Source organism: Lycium ferocissimum, chromosome 3 (genome assembly GCF_029784015.1).
Source record: "Lycium ferocissimum isolate CSIRO_LF1 chromosome 3, AGI_CSIRO_Lferr_CH_V1, whole genome shotgun sequence".
Classification (NCBI taxonomy): Eukaryota; Viridiplantae; Streptophyta; class Magnoliopsida; order Solanales; family Solanaceae; genus Lycium; species Lycium ferocissimum.
In genome coordinates, this window is record NC_081344.1 from 46,459,987 (window position 1) to 46,482,164 (window position 22,178).

The 22,178-nt window shown below is 38.2% G+C and overlaps 1 protein-coding gene across 1 annotated transcript; it reads left to right on the top strand.

Annotated features, from left to right (window-relative positions):
* Positions 1–239: 239 nt before the first annotated feature.
* On the top strand, positions 240–14,841 carry LOC132050252 (uncharacterized). The gene is made up of 10 exons (XM_059441411.1): positions 240–513; positions 592–667; positions 748–845; positions 5,688–5,789; positions 5,904–5,990; positions 6,350–6,466; positions 7,003–7,106; positions 13,808–13,947; positions 14,059–14,195; positions 14,322–14,841. The coding sequence occupies exons 1-10, from the start codon at positions 322–324 to the stop codon at positions 14,496–14,498; spliced, it is 1,230 nt and encodes a 409-aa protein (XP_059297394.1). The 5' UTR covers positions 240–321; the 3' UTR covers positions 14,499–14,841.
* Positions 14,842–22,178: the final 7,337 nt, after the last annotated feature.

Below are 22,178 nucleotides of genomic sequence, written 5' to 3' on the forward strand. Positions count from 1 at the left end.
ATTTATGCATAGTTAAACTCTGCATAGTTAAATCCTACATAACTAATCACCGTTCTTTATACATAGCATTCTTATCAATTCTTATCTGCATAATCTAATTCTACCAAACGACCCCTTAGGATTTTATATAACTTGAACCAATCAAAGTGTTGGAAGAAAAAAAAAAAAAAAGTAGGGGCTTATCCCAAAAAATCACCAACCATAAAAAAGTGCCTTCTTTTTCCTTTTTTTTTTTTTGTTCCTTTCAATTCCCATTTCGGCTTTGAGAGGTTTAACCGCCATCTTTTTGTTGGGGTTTATCCTTTGAGAGGTAATAGAGAAATGGCGATGGGTTTCCTTCAGTACTACGGCTGCTCAGTTCCCCTGGCTCGGGCTTTGCGCTCTCGCACTTTTACAAGCGCCTCTCTCACAGTACCCTTACCCTCACTCAAGAAGGCTTCTCAAATGGAGTCGCGCCTCCTCCTTGGTTTGTCTGAGGAACAACTTCAGCAACTTGCCCTCGACTTTGGTCAGGTTTGTTCAGTAAGAGCCCACCAATTTCTTACCATACACTTTAAACTATTTGTTCATTACTCTGCTTAATCTTCTTAGAAAAGTTTTAGAGGTAAACAACTCTATCATCTCCTCTACAAGAGAAAGCTCAAGGACATTCACGAATTTAGTCAGCGTGAGTTTTTACTTTCTTTATATTTTACCTTAATGATTTTTATGTTTGCTCTACTAATTTGTTGCTGTTAAATTGGATAGTGCCGTTGGAATTCAGAAAGGATTTAGAGGAAGCAGGATGGAGGGTTGGGAGGTCTCCAATTCATAAAGCAGTTACTGCAGCTGATGGGACCATCAAGGTCCACATTCTTCCATCCTTATATTTTGGTTATGCTAGTCTACTGGTTTTGTCATCAATTTCATTTACAATTATGAGGCTATGGAGCGCTTAACTTTGGTTGACTGCTCAGTTTGGTGTAATTTTAATGAGTGTATAAAAAGATGGCCACCTGAAGCTGATCTCTAGCTTGTCAATGTACCTATACAAGGCATTTTGTATATGTCTGGTGCGTCCATTATACCATGGAGTGCAGGCTTTTTGCAGTGTGAAAAGCCAAAAGCGCAAAAAAAGATAGAGCTCATGAGACTTTAAGTGAAAAGCGAGGCTGTTTCCGAAAGACCCTCGGCTCAAAAGAAAACAAGGGAAAAGAGTCAGATATAGACAAGCAAATCAAAGCAATGCGAAAATGAGAAATAACAAGAGCAAATAAGTCATGATAAAACAGCATGGAAAGAAAAGACCCCGACACGCCAAAAGCATGAATCAAGGGCAATAAACGATGACAAAACTACGCCTACTAGTGCGAAAAGAAAAGTGAGACTACTTGCTTATCCTAATCGGGTCCTCCACGGCACCTCACCATCTAAGGTCATGTCCTCGTGTCCCGAAGCTGGCGCCATGTCTGCCTAATGCGTCTCTCCCCGATATTTCTTTGTCTTCTCTTTCTCTGCGCTTAGTCCGCAACCGACCTCTCGCGCCTCCATGCGGGGCGTCTGTGTCTCTTCTTTTCACATGCCCCGAACCATCTCGACCTCGCTTCCCGCATCTTGTCCTCCGCCCGATGCCACTCTGAGGCTTGTCTGGATGTCCTCGTTCCGATCTATCTCTCTGGTGTGCCTGTTGCGTCCGTGCTTGACATTCTCGTTTCCTTACTTTAAATGTACACGTGAGAGTTCTTGGTAGCCAGACACTGCGCCGTACAACGGCGAGTCGGTCTAACACATAGCTTTGTAGAACTTGCCCTTAAGTTTTGGTGGCATTTTCTTGTCACGCGGCCTTTCCGGGAAGCGAGGCTGCATTCGACCGTCACAACGATACGATGTGTGACATCATCGTCGATATCTCCATTCCTTGTAAAATAGACTTAGATACTTGAAACTTCCTTTTCTTTTGGATGACACAGGTTCCGAGCTTCTCTTCCACGTCGGCCTCACGAGGTACGCCATACCCAGCACACACTTTCTAAGTACTCGTTTTGGTCTGCTCAACTTGAATCCTTTAATTTCTACGCGTCATCACCACAATCCTCTAGCTTAGAGTTAACTCATTCTGATCTCGTCAATCGAAGACTATGTCGTACACGAACAACATACAATATGTCATCTGCCGAACAACATACACCATGACACCTCGCACCGAATTTGTCGTGTCGATCCATCCGTCACGAGGCAAATAAAAATAGGCTAGGGCGATCCCACGATGCAAACCCGTGAGCCCGGAAAGTGCTTTCAGGAGTCTCCTCACATAGTCCTTACCTTGGTCTTGACTCCATCATACATGTCGTTGATAGCTCTAATATATGCCACAGGTACACCTTTAGCCTCCAAGCATCTCTCTGAGAACCTCTCCTGGCACTTTATCATTAGCTTTCTCTAGGTCGATGAATACCACAGAACCTCTCTTGGCACTTTATCGTAAGCTTTCTCTAGGTCGATGAATACCATGTGCAAGTCCCTTTTCCGCTCCCTATACTACTCCACCAATCTCCTAACAATATGAGTTGAGGGATAATTCCAAGATCAAAGTGTTTGATGGGAGTAAAACTAGCTTTTGGAAGGACAATTGGCATGAAGTTGGCAGATTAGATGTGGTCTTCCCAAATATCTTCAATATAGTTCTAAACCAGCAAAGGACTATAGTAGAGATGTGGACACCTCAAGGATGGAACATCATTTTTAGAAGACATATCAATGACTGGGAAGTGCAAAGAGTGGTTGAATTCTTTAGTACACTGAGCAGTTTAGTGGACTACGGACAGGTGAAGATGTATTATGGTGGCAAGGCAGCAGTAAGGGTTTATTCAAAGTTAATGCAGCTTACAAGTTGATGAATCATTCCAATCAGCAGATAGCCAACTGGCCTTGGAAACACATCTGGAAAACAAAAATTCCTCACAAAGTTGCCTGTTTTGTGTGGCTACTGGCCTAAAGAAGCAGCTCTTACACAAGATAATTTGATGAAAAGAGGTTTCATTTTATGTTCCAGATGCTTTTTGTGTGAGGAAACATCAGAGACAATTAACCGTCTTTTCCTTCACTGTAAGATAACAGCTCATCTATGGAGAATTATTCTTAATCTCAAAGGCATTTTTTGGACCATGCCTGGGAAGGTTACAGATGCTCTTAAAAGCTGGGAGGAAACAGGGCAAAGGACAGGACTAGATGGAGAATTATCCCTGCTTGCATTTGGTGGACAATTTGGAAAGAGAGAAACTCCAGATGTTTTGAGAATGTGGAGAATGGGGTGCAGAAGATCAAGTTAAGCTTTATTTTGCTGTTGTGTTTTTGGTGCAATCAAATCTACTCTAATGATACTGTCAATATAATTGATGTTTTAGATACAATATAGAGAGAGGGCAGTAAAAGTTAGACTTTCTTGTAAATACGGTTTCAGTACTACCTAAGTTTGCTACATATGAAATATAGAAAAAGTTACTAGTTTCAAAAAAAAAAAAAAAAATCTCCTAACAATATGAATGGCTTCAGTAGTAGAACGCCCCGGCATGAATCCGAACTAGTTCTCAGAAATAGACACGCCTCTCCTCACCCTCATCTCTATCACCCTTTCCCACACTTTCATGGTGTGGCTTAGCAGCTTGATACCTCTATAGTTGTTGCAGCTTTGAATGTCGCCCTTGTTCTTGTACAAAGGAATCATTGTACTCCACCTCCATTCTTCGGGCATCTTCGCCGTCTTGAAAATGACATTAAACAACCCAGTCAGCCACTCCAAGCCTGCCCTGCCTGCACTCTTCCAAAATTCCCCAGGAAAAGATAACTTTAATCACAAAATTAATTCTTATATTTGGCTAGCCAACTATTAGAAAAATTAAGTTGCAGTATAATAAAGTAATTGAACTAAGGGAGTAGAAGAAAGAAGCAATAGAGAACTCTGCCAGGAGAAGTAGCAAACCAAAGAAAGCAGAAGAAACAGTCGTAGAAGAAGAAGGGTTACAAAGGAACAAAAAACCGAGGGCAAAGAAACATTGGTGCTTATAGTTTTTCTTTTTTTTTTTTTTTTTTTTTAAATTCAAATTCTAAGAACTGATCACTTTTTGCTGAAGTAGTGTACGCCGCATTTTTTGAAGCGTGCTGTTCCCATAAGGGAATAGTTTCACCCATGACAGCCCCTGCTTTGCGTTGCTGTCCCTTCAAGCGACAAAATGATCAACCTCCTTTTTGATCCTTCAACAGAATTTGCATTTCTTGTCAATGGATTCCATAATATTGTGAATCTGTCCTGCCATGTACCATCTAATGTTGAACTTGCTCTGCCCAAATACCCCATTAGCCCTAGAATAAATATACATATAAGTGGCTTAACCTCATTGTAGATGGATGAAGAAGTATCGACCAAGAACTACAGTTAGTGTCGAATAACTACTTGGATCAAGAGTAGCGTAGAAAGTGATTTTAGTAGAGGTAGAACTAATATGTCTGTGTGTGCTGGTGTTTTGAAGACAATTTCTATTATTGTGTAAAATTGATTTTGATTTTTGCTGATTAATTGAATGTGACATGGGGGTTTATGGTGTTTACAAACACCCATAGGACTTGCTTATTTTTGAATGACCAACACTAGCACAAGGGTTGCCTTCTGGAAGAGACATCGTGAAGATTTATTCTGGTGCTAAGGAGCTATTAGAACTGGAGTTAACCCAGGATACTAAGTTACGAACTAAACTTTGTCTTTGCCAGAAGGTGCAGAATTACATTGGCACCACTGAAGCAAGATCCTTGCTGCCATCTCCATGACTGGTGCCAATATTTAGGTTGATGCCCTTTCCATGGCATACACTGCTTATGTGCTATATATTGCTTTCACACCTCATTATAACAACCCAAGCCCCAAAGTAAAATTAATCCTGATAAAGCAAAACTTTAGTCCTATCCTATGGAGTGAGCCAAGCATGTGGGAACAGTATCACTAAGGGAACATGAGGATGCCTGGTTTGACAGTTTGTTGCACAGCAGAGGTGTCTGTATGTGGGCCTTCTTCCAAACAATACCATGAACCTCCCTTGATTGATGCACATCACTTTGGCCTTCTAACTTGTGGGCTTCTGGCCCAGATCTGCTCCCTTGGTTTAAAGCTGTCTTCGGGTTACCCGTTTTGGTCAAGATGGGTCCAGCCAATTATATTACCAACACTGTTGAGTTGGTTTGTTTCTATCTAGGAAAATGGACATATTAATGCAAATGAGATCAGATAACCAGAGTATATATGTAATGTATGTTGGTGTTCTGAATTTTCAAAAGCTTCTTTCCCTTCCTTCATTTGAAGGAATGAAGATGTTAAAAACTTCCAGCTAAATTTTTTATGGACGTTACTGGCAGACCCTGGTTTTTTTCTTTTTGGGTGACATAACTCTGTTAACATGGAAGGATGCATGTCCACATTTAGCTACAGGACGAGAGAAACTTGGACGAGTCAGATAATGGACTTCCAGCACATGCTATATACAAGTTGTGGTTTTGCCCTGAGACGGCTATCTATTTTGTTTGTCTAGATGTTTTTAGGTTAAGTCTTTCCTAATATTTTCAGTGCTAATTATTTTTTGGAAGGTTATTGTACATATCTCTTTCTTCTGCCCATCCTTCCACGCTTTCACTTACTTAGAATTCCTGCAAATAAACTTCAGTTGTTAATTAAACTCGAGGACAACCGATTGGTCGAGACTGTTGGAATTCCAGTTAAAGACAAAGATGGTTCATTTCGCTTGACAGCATGTGTTTCATCTCAGGTAACTCATTGTGGTCATAGATTAAATATATGCTCTCAGCACTAACTACTGAAAACCTATGGGGTTTTTAATCATGTTTCTGCCACCATGGTCATTCATTTTTGTGCTAATCAGGTGGGCTGCCCGTTGCGCTGTTCGTTCTGTGCAACTGGCAAGGGAGGATTCTCAAGGAACCTTAAGAGCCATGAAATTGTTGAGCAGGTTTTCTTTGCATCTCTGTTATGCTCATATTTTTATCCCTAATATAGCTGCCTCTTCGTAATTTCTTTTCTGTGGGATTTTCAGTAGATTTCCTGTCCATCATTTTGCTCTATCGTGCAAGATAGAGGTGTGGATGGTCTGTTCACATACCATAGTTGCTAAAAGTGAAGCATCGCTGTTAATTCTTTACCTTAATCAGTCATGATTCTGAACTCTAACTTAATCTTAATCAGTCATGATTCTGAACTCTAACTTAATCACTGTCAAGAGGATTGTGTGGATAGGCATGTGTTGTTTTTTGTTTTGTGGTGGATGCCAAATTCAAGGGGACTATTTTTATTTGTAATTACCTGGTGCAGGTCTTGGCAATAGAAGACCTATTCAAGCAGAGAGTGACAAACGTTGTGTTTATGGGTATGGGTGAGCCAATGTTGAACATGAAAGAAGTCCTCGAAGCACATTGTTGCCTAAATAAGGTCTAGTAACATCCTTGCTATAAGTATTTTCTGTCCCTTTTAAGTATGTATTTTATATGTTTTTCTTGGGATAAAAGGCTCCATAAATTCTGCTGCCTTCATGGATAATGACAGATTCTTAGATTTAGTGGTGTGTTGATTGCTTAAACATGCATGTCATTGGATTACTGGTTTCTGTTTGAGTAGTTTTTGATCAATATTCACCTTAGAAAGAATAGGGGACTTGGTTCTTACTCCTTGTCAGAGAGTAAAAGTATCTCGAATATGCAAGTCATTTGAGAGATCTATTTGTTCTTGCTAGAGAAATGTTTCCCTTCAAATGTAAATCGAACTTGATGAAATAATATCAAGGCATAGGACAGCCGGTGCCAAGAGTGGGAGCAAGAATGGTGGGAGTGGAAACTACTGAATCTCATAGTCTTCCATATAATCGACCTTAAAGTTCTGTATGAAATCAGCATATCGTACATGTTATTTCATAGCTAAAATTTTTAAGAGGTGTGGTATGAAATTTGAATCATCTGTTTTCTTATAAGGATATTCTGATTGGGCAAAGGATGATTACGATTTCAACGGTGGGAGTTCCAAACACCATAAAGAAGCTTGCATCTTACAAACTTCAGTCTACACTGGCGCTCAGGTAGTAGTTATCTCCGTCTGCGTCATCAAACCCCCTTCCCAATAACACAAACAAAACACAGTATGCCCTTCGTTAATAGTGTAACTCACATATGCCCTTACCATTTAATAGTTGGTCCAAATATGTCTTCAATTTAGCTGGAACCCTGAATGATAAGGAATCGATTTGGGGGAAATACCAAATCAATCACAAAAACAAGGAATTAAAGGATAACAAGAAATTGGGATGAGAATTGAAGAAAAGGGGATGAGAAATAGAGGATAAAAGCTAGACCCTAATGATAATGAATCTATGGACACACCTAAGTATGTGAAACCTAGACCCTTCCAATTGGATTCAATCAATAGAACCTAAGCTATCTGAAATCAAGGCAAGAGATATTCAAATGAAATCCACAAATGAACAACTCTTCATGAAATCAATGGAAATAAGGTTCAAAACCAACAATGGAATCCACCATTAACTATCCTAAATCCTAAAGGCTATTAAGCCAAACAAACTATCACTCATTTAGAGTATTCAATACATAATTCATCAAAATCTTTCTAATCAAATGAAAGACAAGCTATATATACAAGCTAAGTAAAGAAGACTAATAGGCAATTACAATGCTATCCTTAATGAAGTAAGGGCCTTGTTTGGCTAGTCTTCTTAGTGTAGTCTTCAACTCAAGGATTGACCTTGATAGCCAAACACGTCCCTCCTTGCATAGGCGGCCCTCTAATCAACCTTGCGTGCATGGCCTTCTTGCAAGCATAACCCTCGCTATGCAAAGTAGCCACTTTGCACAAATAGCCCTTTGCGCAAATAGCCGTCTTCCGGCCTTGAATCACCCGAGTTTGCAATTGTAGCCTTTAAGAGCGAAGCCTTGGGCCTTGGACTCTTGGGTCTCTTGACTTCATCCATGCTATCTTCCATAGCTTGAAGGCCTCTCCAATGACTCCCGCTTTCCTTAGCTTCATTCTCCATAACATGGCCACAAGCTTGAAAGTCCTTGTCTCCGCTTCGCACAAGTTCTTGGATAAAAGAGCACTTGAGCCATTCGGATCGTATCATCCTCCTTTCTTCAAAAAGGATTCGTCCTCGGTCGAACTGGCAAAACTGAGGAAGACATACGAAAACATGGTCCTCAAAGCATGAGGGTTAGCATAAAAGACAATAATTTTTTTCTCATGCCAAGGGTGTGCAAACTTGTGGTACAACCACGGGTCAATGATTACTACGAACAAAATCTCCACACATGAGGCATCAAAAAAGTGATTCCTCCCAATATCATGAAACAAGTATATGGTAGGGAAACCAATGGATTCAAAATACAAAGCACGTAAGACTACATTGGTCCTAGCAAGCATGGAGAGCAAGTGATCCTTATTATTCAAACAAGAGTACTCACGCAAGTTTAAGACATCACCGGGGTCAAAATAGAAGAATTCCCACACATCCTGGTCAAGACAACAACAATATACCCCAATAAGTCCCCTTTCAACATAAGATGGACCCTAAACACAATCATGAGCGTCATCATATGCAAATAGATAGTAAAGAAAGGTGTTACACAAAATAACTTCATCTATGGTCTCGTCAAATGTAGGCTCACTAGTAGGTTCAAGAACACAATCGTGCCTACTACTACTAAACCTTTGAACACACAATGAAGAAGTAGCAATTTGTAAACAAGCATCACCTTCCCTTTCGAAACATTTCTTCCCCACAAGTGGATTGTAATTCCCAAAGGGAAGATCTCCATCATTGGGAAGAATGTTATCATTCCTTAGTGGATTACCAAACACTTTTTAGCCTTCAAAGGTGGCTACATGTTCACCACTACAATGCATATCACCCTCACTAGTCATGTTATCATCAAATAAGACATTATCTTCAAAGAGGAAACAATCACTACATGATGAGGATTCAAAACAAGTGAATTTACTCTCATAAAGATAAACATCATTTTTCAAAGCACTTTCCATTTCATGACTATTCATGACACACAACACTCATAACCTTGAGTCTTATCAAATGTTAATAAGGTAAGATTAGGGGACTCATCTTCATATGTATCAAATAAGGGTGGTGTGTTATATTCATAATCTTCCACATTATCAACTAGTTCAAGATCATCACTAATTTGATTCATTAAGCACAACACAAAATTTCTCAAATAGTGGATTAACATTACAAGCAAGTTGATCAACACAAGTACCCACACTAGTTGGACTCAAATTGATCTTGCTATAAGAATCAATTTGGTCATCGCTAGGATTAACTAGTGTGTGAGCTATCATATCACATGACAATGTTCTAACATGAAAATCACAAGTGTCAACACTAGGTGGACTCAAATTGACCCCACAAAGAGAATCGATTCGGTCATCAAAAGGATCAACTAGTGTTGGAACACCAACATCAAAGACATTGTCAATATTCATTAAAGATTCATTAGACTCAACACATGGTAAAGGGCTATTAAGCTCACATAAGCATAAGCTATCACTCACACTTGAATCATCATGCTCATTCATAATATTTGGAGAGTTGAGTTTAGCTATTTTACCTTGACGCATACACAAAGCATCTTCTTTACCTTGGTTTTCAACGTTAAAGCTCATTTGCTCATTTGGAAAGCCTTCAAGCCTTCAATTGCCTCATGTATTTTCGACACTGGAGGCGCTTCACTTGGCTTGCTCCTAAGAATATCTACAACATCATCAAGACAACTAGAGACAAAAGAAAAATTACATGAGTTAGAAAAAGGTCGTGATAACCCTTTCACATCACTCCTCACAATCTCACCTTTTTCCACTCTAGGGTTGTCACTTTTCTCTCCCTTAAATCCTCTCAATCTTTTCTCTCTTAATTTGTTCCCATCTAGACTCCAAACTTCCTATTCTCTTCTCCACTCCTCCTTAGCTAGTCCATGAGTTTATGGATGAGAGAAAGTGAATTCATGATAGCCTTTGGGTCTTTCCCTTCTTGGGAATATTTTCCAAAATTAGACATTAAACCTACAAAATTTAGCAAACAACGTTAGTAGTAAAACTCCTCACGTCACTCGTGTTTGCACTCAAGCCTTACCACTCAACCTAAAGCTTCTTCCAAAGTTGGTCACGAACCGCTTATCCCATCAATTTCACAAGGTTGCTAAGCTTTGTGGAAGAATAGATTCTTGTTTAGATGGAAGAAGGACGACTCAAAAACAAACGTACTTGAATCAAGAAATGGGCAACGAAGTTAAAAGAGAAAAGCTAGAAAGAAATTGGCAAGAAATGAAATTCGGACGCAAGAACTAATTAGCAACTAATAAGATCGATTACTATTTGTTAAATAGTTGTAAGAATCGAAGAAAAGAAGTTAAGAAAGAATCAAACCGTTTTTTTACTTCATCAAAAAAAAAAAAGAAAGAATCAAACCGTTATTGACACTTAGACAAATTTTTAGAACTTTTTAGGAACTCAGGCTTTTCTCATGCTTAGCGGAAGGATCGCGCAATAATCACCCCTCTGAAGTTGTGCAACACGCGCCTTGCAAAAATCAGCAATTTTTCGAAATTTTTCCCATGCACGCGATTGGTCCGCGATGCATGGAGAAAGCGGACCGCTTTCCTTCCGCTTAGCAAACCCGATGCGAGGTTTTCTGTGACGATTTTCTCAAACTTTGGGCTTGATTTTCAGAATTTGGCTGATGTATTGGACCCACTCAATCTAGGATCTTTGCTTTTTGGGGTGGGAAAACAACTTTCCACAACTTGGGTGAAATTTTTTTGGATCAAACTTTCTTTTTGGTCATCTTCTTCCTTATGAAGATTTGAATATCTTCAAGAACATGAAGAACACCCAATTTTCAAATCAACTCCAAATCAACTCATCTTTCTCCAAATTGTAGATCTAGACTCCTAATGAGTAGGAGAACAAAGCCCAATAGTAAATAGACCCAATTAATCCCCCAATCAACAAACCCACTTTGAATTTTTCAAGCTTTGAAGGTCCTTCAATGGTGGAAACCTCAAATCTCTTCCAAATACCTTCAAATTTCGTTTCCAAGGGTTTTTCACACCAACAAACTCATATTTAACATCAATGGAATGATCCCTCTACTTTGCTCTGATCCCAAATGATATGGATTCGATTTGGGGGAAATACCAAATCAATTACAAAAACGCGGAATTAAAGGACAACAAGAAATTGGGATGAGAATTGAAGAAAAGGGGGATTAGAAATAGAGGATAAATGCTAGACCCTAATGATAATGAATCTATGGACAAACCTAAGTACATGAAACCTAGACCCTTCCAATTGGATTCAATCAATAGAATCTAAGCTATCTGAAATCAAGGCAAGAGATGTTCAAATGAAATCCACAAATGAACAACTCTTCATGAAATCAATGGAAATAAGGTTCAAAACCAACAATGGAATCCACCATTAACTATCCTAAATCTTAAAGGCTATTAATCCAAACAAACTACCACTCATTTAGAGTATTCAATACATAATTCATCAAAATCTTCCTAATCAAATGAAAGACAAGCTATATATACAAGCTAAGTAAAGAAGACTAATAGAAAATTACAATGCTACCCTTAATGAAGTAAGGGCCTTGTTTGGCTAGTCTTCTTAGTGTAGTCTTCAACTCAAGTATTGGCCTTCAATGGCCAAACACGTCCCTCCTTGCATAGATGGCCCTCTAATCAACCTTGCATGCATGGCCTTCTTGCAAGCATAACCCTCCTTGCGCAAAGTAGCCACTTGCACAAATAGCCGTTTGCCCAAAGAGCCATCTTCCGGCTTTAAATCACCCAAGCTTGCAATTGTAGCCACTTTAAGAGGCAAGCCTTGGGCCTTGGACTTTTGGTCTCTTGACTTCTTCGTCCATGCTATCTTCCATAGCTTGAAGGCCCTCCAATGACTCCTTTTAAGTGCTTCCATAGCTTCATTCTCCATGAACATGGCTTCTAAAGCTTGAAAGTCCTTGTCTCAGCTTCTAGCACAAGTTTTTGGATAAAATTGAGCACTTGAGCCATTCCGGATCGTATCACTGAATTAACCTACTTAGTTGATTAATAAGAGAAAAATGGCCAAATATGCCCTTAAGGGATGCAAAATTGAGCAGATATGCCCTTCGTTAATAGTTTACCATTTCTTTAGCATGTACAAATTTAACATTTCTTTTCTACTTGTGTTTATATAACAGCAAAGCAAAGCACCAATTTAAATAGGTTAGCTTAAGTTAATATTGTTACCTTTTTTTAATACCGGCAATGTAAACAATATATTGATGTAACAGATGTTCATATCTTCGGTGATGAAAATTGTAATTTATAAATATCCTTTCGTTCTTCAGTTTCCTGAGTTTTCTTTACAATCGTTTCACGTATTTTCTACGCTAATTAAAGACGGGATAATTTCCATCATTTTATTCTAAAAATAAATAGTAACAGAGCTTGCGTTAAAAGCTCAATAACAATAATCCTCAAGAGTCCATTTTCTCAGCAGTGAAACACTGTTATAGAAAATCAGTGGGGTTGGAAGGCAAATTTTTTTGAACTTGGTTAAATCTGATAAAATCTGATTTGATTATCAACCATGAGTATTATTAATGAAAGGCATATCTACTCAATTTTGCATACTTTAAAGGCATATTTGGCCTGTTTTCGCGTATTAATCAAGTAACTGGGCTGATTGAGGGCTCCTGTTAAATTAAGGGCTTATTTGGACCAACTATTAAACGGTAAGGGCGTGTGTGAGCTAAACTATTAACGAAGGACATAGCAGCTTAATGTCAAACACTTTAAGGCACATTTGGAACTTTTCTGTCAAAAGAAGGAAGAAAAAGAATAAGTACAGAAAGGTACATAAACATATCCATTTTTCAATTGGGTTTGGCAATACTTACTTGCATATGATAGCTGAAAAAAGCATGTTTGTGGCAGATACTTCTGGATTGTCCAATATTAACTTCTAGATGTGTCCACGAGATTCAAAACATTTTGCACTGCTATAATAGTGGTGCGGTGCTTATGTCCTTGAAATGTTGTCTATGTTGCAAGGAATATTCTGAGCCCTCTTTCTGTATATCTATATAAAAAAGGCATTACAGTGTGCCCTTTTTACAGCATAGATATTTTTGTGTGCCTCTTCTCATAATGTCCTCCTATCCTCCCGATGTATGCCTTTTTACGTTATTTTGGGAATTTTTCTAGTCCATATGTGGACTAAACTGGAACCTTCAAAGCAAGTAGCGGAATATGGTGTGCGACCGAATCTCTAGTGACGACGTTAGATTAAGAACCATGATGCGAACACATTTCAGTATCAGGACAGTTGATAACCCACTTAATTTCAGAGAAATGTGGCCAATAGAACCTGACAAAATGTAACAAAACAAAGTATACTGAGATTGTGTCCTAAATCTTGTTTTCTTACAACTCAATAGGAACACCGGATTTGGAAAAGTGAAAGAGTGATTGTGACTCAAAGGTTTAGGCAAGGAATTTAAAAAGGGACATTTCAGATATTGGTGGAACTTGACATGATGTGATTAGTTTTCATCTTTTCACTGGGACTTTATACCATTTCTTTTCGGGAACACCAAGTTATCTCAAGATGCTGCATATTAACCCATACATTCTTTTGTTCCCTGCTAATTTATCCCTAGCTATCTAGAATTTCTGATCTCTACTTTGTTTCACTGTTGTATATCAGCTTACATGCTCCAAATCAGAATCTTCGGGAAAAGATTGTACCAAGTGCAAAGTCCTACCCTTTGAATGCAATCATGAAGGATTGCAGGGACTACTTCCTGGAAACTAGAAGAAGGGTTTCCTTTGAATATACACTTCTAGGTGTCAGTGAATTCTTCTCTTTTCCTTTGTGGTAGACTTGTCTCTCCCAGTTCCTTTGCTCCGGAATACATGTGCCAAGGATGTGACTTTTCAATTTTTGTTTTTTGGCAGCCGGAGTGAACGATTCGGTGGAGCATGCAATTGAACTGGCAGAATTGCTTCATGAATGGGGTCGTGGTCATCATGTTAACTTAATACCATTCAATCCAATAGATGGTTCGGAGTATAAGCGTCCATCCAGGAAATCTGTATGCTTCATCTAATCTCTTCACTGGCTAATCCTTTGCTGATGGGTTTCCTCATTTATCTTCCTAAACACTCCATCTAAGTTTATCTTTCATTGATGTATTCACTTCTGAATTTTTCTGGCGCAGGTTCTTGCATTTGCCTCTGCTCTTGAATCTCGTAAAGTAACTGCTAGTACACGTCAAACAAGGGGACTTGATGCAAGTGCTGCTTGTGGACAGTTGAGAAATGAGTTTCAGAAGAGTCCTTTGCTTACTGAAAGTATAAATCAGGAATCTCATTCTGAAGTTGCACTTGCATCTTGATATCGTAAAAGTTCTCCAAGCCTTGCTGAAAATACTCCACTTGTGTGCTTAACCGTGTAAAGCAGCGCTTGACAGCTTCTTTAGAACAGGTCTTGTTTGGTAAAAGCTGCTTTAAGATGAAACAGTCCCAAGAGTGGTTACATGAAGGTGGTCTCGTGTGCAGGGCTTGCAATCTTGGTGAAATTGTCGGACTTGTTTTTGTAGGAGGATGATTGATGTCCTCACTTATGTCCTTGAATTCGTCTTTTATCCAAGCATGCTCAACATAGATTCTTTTATAGCAAATGCCCTACTAAAACATACTCCCTCTATTTCAATTTATGTGAACCTATTTCTTTTTTAATCCGTGTTAAAATGAATGACCTCTTTTCTAATTTGGAAACAAATTCACTTTATGAAATGATTTATAGTCACACAAATATTCAAGATTTATTTTGAACCACGAGTTTCAAAAGTCTTCACTCTTTCTTAAATGTCGTGCCTAGTCAAATGGGTTCACATAAATTGAAACGGAAGGAGTACTATCTATATCGTTGACAATTTGAAAAGTCTATGGTTCAGTGGTTTTCCGTCTTACTCTACTACCTATGTCTACTGAATTCTCTATCACCAGCAAGGCTAGTGGAGATTCAGGGAGCTTGTTCAGTCACAGCAGATCATAGCTCACTTACCATGAAGCTTTTTTATGGCCTTTATTTTCAGAAAGTGTTGAAAGAACTTTTTGAAGAATTTCTACATGGTGCAAGGGTAGTGAACTTTTTGCATTGTGTCAAAAAATAAAATTGTTTTCTTTTTAATAAAAAAATTATTCTTCTTACCTTTTTGTTTTGTTTTGTTTTGTTTTTTTTTTTTAAGAAAACGCCACATCCCTAAACGCCACTGGACAAAGCTCTATACAGCATATTTGTTGCTAATTCAACGCATCATGGCGAAAGGATGGACGAAATCTTTGATTTGAGAGGCAACAATTATCAGGGGAAGATGAGTTGGTGAGTTAACGTTGCTGTATGACAATGGGCATGCAAAAATGAGTTCGTTTACACCTTTTCACTCCTATTGTATTGGCCAAATACATAAATGACTCCTAAATTTGTCAAGAAAATTAACTTGGACATTTTATTTGAGCGTATAGCTTATTAGAGAACTGATATAGTTGAAGATGAACGGAATAAATACTCCACTAATTATAACTTCAAAAACCAGGCGCATGATGATTAAACGCGCTGACATGATAAAACATCTTTTTTTTTTTTTTTGCCCGGATTGCCCTACATTTGGGTTGGTATTTAATCTTCGGAAACGAATTATCGGAACTGACTCATTTATGCCACTAATCAATAGTTTGGCTCATTTTTGCCATCGAACTATCGGAAATGGTTCATTTATGCCATTCATCAATAGTTTGGCTCATTTATGCCATCGCCTGTTATCAAAATGACTCATTCATGCCATTTTTCATTGACGCTGGTTTTATAATACCAGATATGACACGTGACTTCTAATTAGAAGTTTACGTCGTTTAATTAAATTAGCCCAATTTTAAATCTCAAATTAATAAAAAATCTGACCCATACACCCTACCCACCCACAATCATAATCTATTTGGAGGCCACGTGTCAAATCTGGTATTGTAAAATCGGCATTAATGAAAAATGGCATGGATGAGTCATTTTGGTAACGGGCGATGACAAAAATGAGCCAAACTATTGATGAGTGGCATAAATGAGTCATTTCTGACAGTTCATGTCACACCCCGATCTCGCTAGGGTGTGATGGGCACCCGACCCCATATTTGGAGCCGAGCGAACCCGCTGACTCTTATTACATATATACTTTCCTTGGATTCTTAGATCAATCAAAAATAAAATACATGGTAAAACTCCCAAAATCTTTTTGTCGTTTCTCAAATTAAACACAATCTGTAAGCGTAAGAACTATGCAACATAGTGTACAATAAAAACACATCGGCCAGTGGAGCCATAGGAGGAAATTAGGGAATAGCGGGCCCACCTCGAGTCAAATGAGGTGGCGTACACAATTTACATACATTAAGCTTCATGGAGTCACTTATGAAGGTCTAGGGGTCACTTGGTTCCATTTGGGCAAGTTGGGAGTCTAACCAAGCAAGGAAAGTTAAGTGAGAAAGGTATGTATTCAATCTTCATTTATGTGTTGTGAGTATTGTAGAAAGTAGAAATGGATGAAGTTCGTGAAGCATGAATGTGGAGGTTGTGGCCGTGTGTGTTTGTTGTGGTGTGGGAAGATTGAATTAGTTTTATGTAGTATGTTGCTTGTTGTTGTAATGTATAGAAAAAGATAAAAATTCATGGAAATATGTGTGTAGTGTTGTAGCCGTGCATGTAGAGGCTTGGCCGAATATATGTTGTGTTGGGTAGATGTGGTGAATTGACTCTATTCAATATTTTGGTTATTGTCGTTATAGATTCTATAATGTAAAACGAGGATTTAATGGTTGGAAATAAAGTTGTGATTGTTATGGATCATGGAAAAGGTTAGTGTAACATTGGTATGGTTTCTTATGTTGGTAGGAATGATATTGCCAATATGTTGATTATGAATATAATACATGAATGTGAAAGTGAAGTATGTGTTGGAAGATTGTAAGATTAGGGTTGTTGGAGTTGAATTGAATTAAATATAAATGGAATGTCGTTGGCAAGATTGTTGGTATTGTTTGATTAGTGATTTTGGCCGAGTTCCATTCTCGGGTTGTTGTTGTTAATATTGGCCGAGTTAGATTCTCGGGGATGGCGCATTTACGGGGGAAATGTTGCCGAAATTTCGTAGACAAATGTGAATTCAAGATTTGGTTCTAAAAGCTCTAATTAATGTTTGGTAAATGTGACCAAATGTAGATTTTGGAGAAGTTGGAACTTGAATTTGGAGGAGCGTAAGAAGCGGAAAAAGGTATGTAAGGTTTCACCTTCCTTCTTTGGCATGTCTTAGACATAATAGGCTTGAATACGCGCCTCGGGGACACCCTAGTAAGATCGGGGTGTGACAGTTCAATGGCATAAATGAGCCTAACTATTGATGAGTGGCATAAATGAGCCATTTTCGATAGTTCGATGACATATTTGAGTCTTTTCCGTTTAATCTTTGCCCTTCGCTTAATACCCCAAGGTTGTGGGTTCAAACTCCAGCTCAGTAAAAAATAAAATAAAATTGCAAGACAGAATTTGCTCGTGCAAATTCTGCCTTGAAGGCCCAAATTCTGTCTTACAGCGAAACTCTGCCTAAAGGGCAAAAGTTAAAGACCACCATTTCGAGGGCTAAAAATTAAAGACCACCCCAGCGAAGGACAATCCTGCAAATTGCCCATAAAACATCAAACAAAGACAAAAATGTTGCTGGCTATTTTATTTTTACTTTTTTTTTTGGGAGCAAATACCATTAGGCAAATTGCCTAATGGTTGGTTATCATATATAAAAAATAGAAAAAAGAGTCTTACAAGGCTAAATAAAACAAAAACAACAAGAACAAATATAAAAGTACCGGATCCATTGCCAAGAAAATCTAATCAACTAGTGTTGTATGTCTTTGAAGTAGATTAATGATTGTGTCTATATATTAGCACCTCCAAGTTCTCATCAAGTTAGCTGTTATATATTGTTAAGTATAATTTAATAATAATACTAATAGAAAAAGGGAAAAGTAGGAACTAATCCTAAGTACGTATTGTTTTCTAGAGGTTATGTCCCTTCCTTCCTAACTAACTCTCACTAACCTCTAAATTAACCGTGGGCTTTATTCTTGTATAAGCATCATCTATTAAAGAGAGATACAACAACAACAACAACAACATACCCAGTGAAATCCCACAATGTGGGGTCTGGGGAGGGTAAAGTGTACGCAGACCTTACCCCTATCTCGAAAGATAGGGAGGTTGTTTCCGAAAAACCCTCGGCTATTAAAGAGAGATAGAAGAGGGTAATTATATTTTAAGAGAAAAACAATCCTTTTAAAACACTTCTTCCAGTTCTTCTTTTATACGGTTCTTCAAATTTCTACTCTAATTCTAAATTCATTATTCTTATTGGGTTGAGTTCTTGTGGTAGAAGAAAACAAAGAGCGCACTTTTAATTTCCATAGTAGCATTGCATTATGGGGTTGGACTTTCCCATTAATCACTTGCACAGTGTGGGGTTGGGGGGGGGGGGGGAATTTGCAGGCTTGCCCTTCGCTGTGGGTGGTCTTTAATTTTTGCCTCTCAAATTGGCGGTCTTTAATTTTTGCGGAAAATCAGAAAACGAAGGGACGTGCCTTGTCAGAAAATCAGAAGATGCGGAAAAGTAATCACATCAAAGCAACGGATCAAGAAGAAAATGTGGTAAAGTTACTCTGCAGAGAAAAGAAAGTTACTCTACAAATCGGGCTCTACTTTCTTGGGCAAGTGTGGTGACAGGTCCCAAAGCTAGATCTTTCTTAGTTTCTGGACCCCAAATTTTAATTATTAGGTAGCAGGATCCCTTTTAGGATTAGTGCTAATTAAGTTGAGACAAGTTAGCTGAGCGTCAAAACAAGCCCCTAAGATTTAAAAAATACATTTTTGTCCAATGATTTAAAATAAAATAAAATAATAATAATTACTATTCCAAGCTTCCAAACCAGCCCCCAAGTTTTAAAAATTACACTTTTGTATGAATCCAATTATTAATAATTTCCCCAAAATAACAAAAAACACAGCTGCCCGAACTACTTATTCTTCTCAACGATTACCGCCATTAATTCTCTTCCCCTAGTTCGTTCCAGATTGTAAAATTGCTTAAATTCAGCCTTGTCCCCTTTGTCCTGCTCAGATTCGTCACCCTCAGCTCCCTCTATTCTTCCCGTTCGATTTTTGTTCCGATAATTTTCATTCAAATCATCGAAATTGGTCACCAATTTATGAGTGTAATGCTTATGCATTAATGGCAATAGCTATAGTCGTCTATGCTTGCATCTGGTAAGTTGTAAAATCTTTTGTTGCTGTGCATTTCTAAGGATTTGATTTTGTGGTCTGCAGATCTCTACAAGTTTTTTTAATAAATAATTAATTATTTTCCAATTATTTCTTGTTTAATCCGCCCTAGTGTACAAGATTTATTTGATTGAAGTTATATTTGACGAGCTGATATTTTATTAGTCTGGTTGAAGTTATTTTAGACGAGTTGTTATTTTATTAGACTAGTTTAGTTATTATGGAGGACGGTATTGTGGTAGGCGGAGAATACTAATATATTATGGTGAATGAGAGGAGACTTCAGATTGCTGGATTTGGTGTTCGAGAACAAAAGTTGACAGTACCAATTGAAATTCAAAGGCCATGTACATATAAGCAGTTGGTTGAAAGCGTCATTGAAAGTAGCCAGTTGAAATGCTCGCCTAGCGATATGACAATTAGTTATACGATTAGTGTTGCGTCTACAAGGGAAAAAATAGCTCCTGCATTCATAAAGGCGGATTATCATGTTCGCATGTATCTTCTTGATGTTGCTAGTGATGGTTTAAGGACCATTCTAAGGATAAATGTGGCTAAGAGTTCCGTTGGAGGTTCAAATGCCACGCCGGCAACATCACCCCCTCCCCCCCCACCATTATTTGCTGAACAATCTAGGAATAATCCTTGTCAAGAAAATGGCGATGATTTTTTCATTGGTTTCAACAAATACGGTTCATCCGAGTATGCTACAACACAACTCAGCCAAAATCTTATCGATGACACGAAGTTTTTACATGGGCAAACATCGTTTGTAAATGCTTGATGCTAGCTTTCATGAAAATAACTCATTGGCAGTGAAAATGGTGTCGAAGCCATACTATGGATATCAGGGAAGCATGTGTATCCAGGAAGAGTAGATATAAATGCTCAATGTGTAAAAATTATGGCCACAAGAAGACCAACTGCCCAAAATCTTTGTCACACAATGAAGACTGATTTGTTTTCCCTCAAGTTGTTATAATTTTCAATGTTGTGTTCTGATTTTTTTAGTTTGAACTTCTTCAATTTGTTGTGTTGTGTTGTGTTGTGAGCTTGGAATTTCTATTGTATTGTCAAGGTATTGAATTAACTAAACTATTTAGTGTTCCTGTTATGTTACATATTTAGAATCGATGATAGGCAAACTGATCACTAGACCACCTCTACGTTTATTAGAATTGCAGATTTCAATATTTAGATTTCAAACTGGACCAATTGACAAATTGTAAAGTCTAATTTAGGACTGAACATGGGCAAAATAAATTTATACCGAAAACTGGAAGTAATACAAAATAAGATTAGACAATATTATTAGTAGCATTAATATAATATGAATGATTACACCTGAGGGAGAATACTAAATTCGCTTTACAATTAAAAAAATAGACATCGTGAAAGGGAGAATTGGTAGGGCTGTTGAAGTTTGCTGCATGTCCTCTTTCCGCGAGAGGTATAGTGAGTATCCTCTCTATTCTTCTGACGGCCTTGTTGAGTTCTTCAAACCGTCCCTCATAATCCCAATATCTAGCGTTACATCGGTTGATATCATGCTGCACATCCCTTATGTCACTTCAAGACTTCCAAAATCCCTTAACAATCGGCTTATCATTCGGTCTACATAACCGAGGGTGTTGGAGCTATGCCATTTGGTAGACCATTTGGTACGCCATTTGGTAAGTTGTTTGGTAGGCCGTTCACTTGATCTATAGTGAATTTGTCCTTTGGTCATTTGGGTAATGAAAGTGAATTGTGAATGTTACTAAATTCGTGAAGCAGGGTAATTGTGAATATCACTAAATTTGTGAAGCATAGTATTTATGTTATATCCCGTATTTCGTACATTGGAACAATCCGGTTTAGCTATGGTAAGTTAGGGACAAAACCATTCCGGGATACAAAGTCGGGACTTTTGACCTTTGATTTTGTTTTGAGATATAATTTGTTCGTGAAATTGTTGACATGGAACATTTAGGAAAATTTGGGACCAAAATTGGAATTAATGGAAGTTGAAAATCATGCATTTTTCCCTTATGTGGCCGTGTGGTGTGGGAGTTGGCCCACACAATTTGTGGACAATTTTAATTGGTCCAACACTTGTGTGGGCCAAGGGACACATGTATAAGTCTTATACTAGCTTAAAAGATGATTACCAATTCATTCATCTCATCCAACACTTAGAAAAAAAAATAGAAGTTGAAGAACAAGAGAGGGAGACTCTCGGCCAACCCTTGGAAATTCCAACTCCAATTCAAGCCATTCCAAAAATATTTTGTTGATGCAAATCCACTAATTGGAGGTCCCTAAGTAGCGTGGAAGTGTTGTTTGGGTCATCAAACCGTCCGTTGTGTAGATCGCAAACCCTAGCCTATTTGTGAAGTTGAAGAAGAAAGGTAAGATTTGATCTTGTTTTATGTGTTATAAAGGTTGTATGCATGTTGTAGTATGTTAAAATGGATGAAAATCATGAAATATGGCATGTTGGAGTGAAGGTTGTGTATGTAGTGCATAGCGTGTGAGGTGTGTGTGTGTTGTGTTGTATTGAAGTAATGACTTGAGGTCTAGTTAGCATGTTGTGATCATTGTAGGGTGAAGAAATGAATGAGAATCATTTATATATGTTTGTAGGAAGTGTTGGCCGAATGTAGGCTACTTATGTGACAAGAAATGGATTACTGTTAATTAGTAGTTTGATTGTCGT

Coding starts and splice junctions, on each gene's coding strand:
- LOC132050252 (XM_059441411.1), top strand. CDS start 322: ATGGCGATGGGTTTCCTTCAGTACTACGGCTGCTCAGTTCCCCTGGCT. Junction 846..5,687: donor CAGCTGATGGGACCATCAAG/GTCCACATTCTT, acceptor AATAAACTTCAG/TTGTTAATTAAACTCGAGGA. Junction 13,948..14,058: donor CTTTGAATATACACTTCTAG/GTGTCAGTGAAT, acceptor GTTTTTTGGCAG/CCGGAGTGAACGATTCGGTG.